Here is a 6,740-nt window from a genome sequence, read left to right on the forward strand (position 1 = left end):
AAATTGTTACCTTACATGGCAAAAATCTCTGTGCAAATGTGATTGGGCTATCGATCTTTAGATGGTGAGATTATCCTGGATTGTCTGGGTGCTCCCATTCTAATCAGTAATTCTTAGAAGTGGTTAACTGTGGTTAGAGAGATACAATATGAGATGTACATGACCCACTTTTACTGGCTTCAAAATGGAGGAGGAGGGCCTCTAGCCATGGATTGCTCCTAGAAGCCCACAGCTTTCAGTTCATAGGCAGCAAGAAACGAGAGCTTCAGTCATGTAACTGAAAGGAACTGAACTGTGCCAACAATCCCAATGAGGAGGAAATGAATCCTCCCCTAGAGCCTCCAGAAAGGACAGCAGCTTGCCAGCACCTTGATTTTATTGCAGTGAGACTCATTTCACATTCCTAACCTCCAGAACTGTCAGAAAGTAAATTTCTATTGTTTTAAGTCACTAAATTTCTGGTAATTTATTATGGTAGATAGAGAAATAATACCCTTCCCTATGTCTGTGGTTGGCTATTCCATCTTTCCATTTGCTCAGGCCAGAATCATAAGCATCATCCTCGACTTCTTTCTTTTTCTCATACCGAACCACCAGGAAATGATTCTGGCTTCATCTCCTGTAATTACCTAGAATCCAATATTTTCTCATCACCTGCACTGCTATTGCCCTGGTCTGAGCCATCACCTTTCACCTGAATTACTGCAATAGCCTCCTAATTAACCTAACCTTTCTCTTACAATCTATTGTCATCAGAATAACTAGAGTCATCCTTTTAAAATATAAATTAGATCATGTGTCACATTTCTCAAAACCAGCAATCACTGTTTCACAAATCCAATGTACCCTTTAACTCTCTAATATCCTCTCACTACTTTCTGTTCTGTAACTTTGAAATATCTCCACCAGCCTCCTCTCTGTTTTTCTACCAAGTAACCATGCTCGATCCTTAGCACCTTCGCTCCAGCTATTTCCTTATCCTCATATGGTCGTCCACTTTTCCACTTCTTTATTTCCTTCAGGTGTTTTCTCAACGTCATCTTTTCAATAAGACTTTTCCTATTTCATACTGAAAACTACCCCTGATTACTCCCAATATCTCTTATCCTATTCTACTTTCTAACATGTTATAAAATTGACTTATATTTTCTTCCCCCTCTAGCATGTAAGCTCTATGGGAGCAGGGATGCATTTCTGTTTTCTTTTCCTCCAAAAGTTCTATTAAAAGATTGTGCCAGTCTTGGGATCCCTGAGGGACCTGTGCAGGCCGTGTTTTTGCACCCTCTTTTCGGTAGCAACTTCTTGCCTCCCACCAGCACAGACTGTGAAGTAAAGAGCAAGAGAATCTTTTTTTTTTTTAATTATGGTTTTCATTTTTTTTGGTGAATGGGTGTTTCTTGGTCTAGTAGATTCCTGCTAGCCTATGGTTTCATCCTCTTAGCAACAGCAACTACTGACTTCACCCCAGTGTCTAATGGGAGATAAAGAGCAAGCCCTTTCTCTATTGGTTGGGTTTCGTCTTTGTCTTTCTTCTGTTGTTTGGTCTGGTAGATTCCAGAGGTGTATCAAGGAAACTAGTGTCAGATCTGGCCCTCTAGGCAGCAGAGGCTTTTGGCCAAACACAAGGTTCTAACAGGGCATAATGAGCAGTGCAATTTTTTTTTTTTTTTGGTGGTGGTGGCAGGTTGGTTGGTTTCTCTCTCTCTCTCTCTCTCTCTCTCTCTCTCTCTCTCTCTCTCTCTCTTATCTTTCTGTTAGGCAGAACCCTGAATGACCAGCACAGATTCTGGCCCAGGGTTCCTTCATGACAGTGGCAGCTTCCGGGTTCCCATACTCATCTACTGAGTGACTTGGAGAGGCACTGTCCTTTTTTTTGTGTGTGCATGGTAGATTGTCTCCATATTCTCCATGAATTCAAAGGGAAATAGGACTTACCTACTACAGACACTTCTTTTACCAATCAGTAGGTTACATGTCCCGAGCAACACAGCAGCTTTCACTATAGCCTAGACCTGCTACAGACTTCTCTCTTAGTCTGTGCTCCACTTGAACCATATAGCCTTCTTAGTCACCTAATTAATTGTTCACAGTAATAAACCTAAAAGTGGCTTATGCTGTCACCAAAATACAGTGAGTTATACCAATCATTGGAATATTATTTTTGTGTTAGGGATACACATACAATAACTTCTCCTTAATATTAGACAGGATGAACAAGCCTGTTGAAGATTATTGCACTCTAAAAGGTTCACCAACATGTGTTACCTAAATCTTTGTGCAGTTTATATCCCATCCTCTGGTATTCAAGTGATAGGATATTCAGAGTTCTTGCCATTTCCTGCTATTAGGTCTGATTAGGATACTGTCATCAATATAGTGGAACAGTTTTGTCTGTGAAATACCAAAAGATACAAAATTCCTTGAAACTCTACTTTGTCAGAATGGAGAGTTAAATAGCTCTGAAGTGAGCCAGAAAATGTATACTATTGTCTTTCCACACAAATTATGTAAGTATAGTTTTATAAGATACAGAGCTCCTGGTTGATCAATTGTTTTTTCCCTTATCATTTTAAATATGTCATCACATGCCTTGTGGTCATCTGTTTTGTTTTTTTTTTTTTTTAAATGGGATATCATCTGTTAATGTAAAGAATAATACCTTGCATGTGATGAGCCATCTTTTCTCTTGCTACTTTCAAGTACTTTCTTTGTCTTTGTCATTTGACAACTTGATTATTATGTGTCTAAATATTTTAGGGTTTATATTTTATGGTTTATCCTACTTAGAATTCATTGAGCTCGGTTGTGTAGGTAAATTTTTTCATTAAATGTGAATCATTTCAGCCATTATTTTATAAAATATTCTTTCAGCCCTTTCTCTGTTTTTTTTCCTTCCAGGACACTGTTATGTCTATGTTGGTACACTTGATTGTTTCCCACAGATATCAGAGTTTCTTTCCATATTTCTTCATTCCTTTCCTTTTCTTTTCCTCAGACTGTATAATCTCAATTGATCTATCTCCTAATTTGCTGATTGTTTCTTTTGTCTGTTCAAATCTGCTGTTGAATCCCTCTAGTGATATTTTCATTTTAGTTATTATACTTTTCAAATACATATTATCTACTTGTTTCCTTTTAAACAATGTTTATCTCTATTGATAATCTCTAAATGGTGAAATATCATTCTCCTGCTTTACTTCTTTAGACATGGTCTCCTTTATTCTTTGAATAAATGTATAATGGGTTTCTTGAAACCTTTTTCATTAAGTGTGACAGACGGTGCCTCTCCCAGGTCTGCATCGCTTCCTGGGTATGTGTCATGTGTTGCTGTTTCTTTACACATCTTGCATTTTTTTTGTTGTAACTGAACACTTTAAATAATATATTGTATCATTTCTGGATACTCATTTCCATGACTCTCAGGGCTTACTATTGTTGCTTACTTATTTTTTATTTTTTTATATTTTTTTACCTTGTGACATCACTATGTTATTTTAGTGAAGTCTATTTTGTCCAAGGTGTGAAGCCTTTGGTGTCATTTCTTTGAGGGTGCAGACTTGGGTATGTACACCCTCACCCTGGAATCATCATTTTGGTATGGCTATCCTTCATTCTTCCTTTTCCTGATCTCTCTGTTAAGCTGCCTGCCTCATTTAGCTATATCTTTTCTGGGTTCTTCCTGGGGAAGTCACTGGCCAACAAATTTGGTTGTTTCTGTTAATGAAGTGGTTTTTTGTTTTTGAGAACATGCTTCAGCTTTAAGTTCCACACACTCTATTTCCAATAAAGTCGGATCCTTTGAGGAGAGCTGCAGAGCTCTCTTTTCTTTTAGAGAACGTCTCCCTTTGGCAACCCTCTGAGCCACTCTTCTGGGCTTTCAGTCTTGCCTCTTACAGCATGCAGCTCTGCTCTGTGAACTAGCTGGTGTGAGGGGAATTGAGGCCTAGTATTCTCAGCCTGCTGTGCCTCTGAAGGGTGTTCCCAGTCTTTCAGCCATATTCAGAAGGAATTTAGCCTGTTTATTTTGGAGTTGGAGTGATAAGAAATGCTGCCCCTTCCTGTGAGAGTAAGTGAGCCAGGATCAGGAGCTGAAGGGAGAGGGAGCCCTGTCCTCTTGGTCACACTACATGCAGTGAAGCTTCCATGAAGCTGAGCTGGGAGGAGAGAGAGGACAGTTTGGAGAAAGGAATGAGGGACCACAGACTGGCTGTTCTTAACACATTTTAGTGGATTTTCTTGTATGAATGTTCACTTTCTGTATGTTCTTAAAACAATTTCCAGAGATATAAAAGTTGTTTCTTCTATAGTTTTTCCCAATTACACTTTTTTTTTGGGGGGGGGGGTGCTTGTCTGCACACCTCCTCAAATGGTTTTCTTTAAAGTGGAACTTGTTCTGACTCCTTAATATGTCATCTCTCATATTATTCTTACAAAAAGTATTGAATTTTATCAAATTCTCTCCCCATATCTATTGGTTTAATCAGGTATATTTTAAACCACTGGGACCTTTTAAACCACTGGGACCTGTGGCAGAAACAAACTAAAAATAGAATATCATTGGGAGGAAATTTTGACAACTAAGTCTACAACAAAATCCCTCAGAAAACAAGGTTACTGTTAAAGAATACGTGCATGACAAATATTTCCTTGCAAGTCAGGAAAAAATCCAGCAGAAGTTAATATGATCAGATATAGCCATAGTTAGACAGTCATGAATAGTATTTGATAAAAAAGAATGTGAACACATAAAACATTTGAAAGTATTAATGAGATAAAATGAGAAATAGAAACCACAAGAAAGACAAATGCTTTAAGGGAAAAAACAAGCAAGTCAAACTTCTAGAAGTGCAGCCTAGTCATTGAAATTTAAATCTTGGTGAATTAGTCAAATTCTGAATGAATAAAGCTAAAGACAGAAATGGAAAATGGGAAGTTAAATCTGAGGTAAAAGATCAAGCTATAGTGCTGGACAGTCAACAGATTGAGTATATGAAAGAAAGGATTATGGATAAGGAAAATAGATTAAGATGTTGCCATTTCGTTTGAGAAGAGATCAGAAGAAGTAGCGAGCAGGGAAAATGAGGGCAAGACTCTATTCAAGGATATGGTTGCTGAGAAATTTCCAGAGCTTAAAGAAAGCAGGATAACATTTAAAAACATTGTCCAGTTGATGTCCAAGGACCTCCAGATATACAGGTTCCAGAACACTTAGCTGAACCATTAGTTCTTTTATTTTGGTTAATTAGTGATTGCAATGTCATTGGCTTTAATTACTTTTTTACTTCCTGTTTGGGGCACAAAAAATCATGACATAACTTTTACAGATCCTCCTTCACCCATATGTGAATTACATTTGATTTTGCAATTGAGTAACCATGGCCCTAAATTAATATACTCAAAATATTAAATAATATCTCTAATATATTATTAATAATATATCAGTTATATAAAAATATGTTAATCACTAGGGACACACAAACAGGACAAAATCCACCCACTTGAGTAATACAGCCATATTCATCTATCTAGTATCATACAAGAATATCTTAGCCTATATAGCAAATCAGTTATAGCAACTGATATCCTAAAACAAATACAGCATTAACGTTCCATGGTTAGTGTCCATCTCTTTAAGTTTCTTTTATGTTACCTAGGAACATTTTGTTTAATATAACTAGACTAGGCATTTATCCTTTTTGCACTCACTTCCTTCTTTTATATATAAACAAATTGGGACAAGTATATATTCCTATCTAAACTTTCTCACTGCTTGCTTATTTAAGCCTCAAAAGACTTCCCTGTACTCAGTCAAGTCAAAGCTTCCTTCTGATCACCCTATTTAAGGCCGCCTTCACTTCCCTGTTCCTCAAGGTATAGATCAGTGGATTCAGTACAGGAGTGACCACAGTGTACATGATGGCAATGACTCGATCTTGGTCCATGGAGCTGCCTGAAGCAGGACGAATGTAGGTGAAAAGAACAGGCACGTAGAAAAGAACAACTACCATGAAGTGGGAGGCACAAGTGGACAGTGCTTTGTGAAGTGCACTGCAAGAACGAGTCTTGAAGAAGAGATAGGTGATAATGGAGAAATAGGAGAGAAGCGTCAGAAAGAAGGAGCTGATGGTAATTGTCCCTGTGACAGTATAAAGCAACCACTGGTTGAGATCAATGTTCCCACAGGCCAGGTCCAGCAGTGGCTTAATATCACACAAGAAGTGATGAATATGGTTGGAACCACAGAAGTTCAAGCGAGAAGTCATTATGGAGTGCAGCAAGGCATGGAAAAAACCGATGACCCAGACTGTGCTTGCCATCTGGATACACAGCTGATGATTCATGATGACAGTGTAATGAAGTGGTTTGCAGATCGCCACAAAGCGGTCAAAGGCCATCACAGCCAACAGCATGGCCTCAGTGCTGCCCAAGAAGTGGAAGAAATGAAGCTGGCTTATGCATCCCAAGAAAGAAATTGCTTTATGTAAAGAGAGGAAGTTCTCCAACATCTTTGGCAGTGTCACTGTGGAGTAGCAGATATCTAGGCATGAGAGGTTTCCCAGGAAGAAATACATAGGTGAATGGAGTCTTGGATCAGAGATGACAATCATCAAGATGGCTCCATTCCCTGATACATTGACAATGTACATGGTGAGGAAAATCACAAAGAGAAGAGGCCACAGCTCTTGGCTGTCTGTTGCTCCCAGGAGAAGAAATACAGTGACTGAGGTTTGATTCAGCAT

At 38.4% G+C, this 6,740-nt stretch overlaps 1 protein-coding gene across 1 annotated transcript; it reads right to left on the reverse strand.

Moving 5' to 3' along the window:
* Positions 1–5,813: 5,813 nt before the first annotated feature.
* On the reverse strand, positions 5,814–6,740 carry LOC119540305 (olfactory receptor 12D2-like). Its single transcript, XM_037844426.1, has one exon. The coding sequence runs from the start codon at positions 6,738–6,740 to the stop codon at positions 5,814–5,816; it is 927 nt and encodes a 308-aa protein (XP_037700354.1).

This window comes from Choloepus didactylus, chromosome 7, assembly GCF_015220235.1.
Source record: "Choloepus didactylus isolate mChoDid1 chromosome 7, mChoDid1.pri, whole genome shotgun sequence".
NCBI lineage: Eukaryota > Metazoa > Chordata > Mammalia > Pilosa > Megalonychidae > Choloepus > Choloepus didactylus.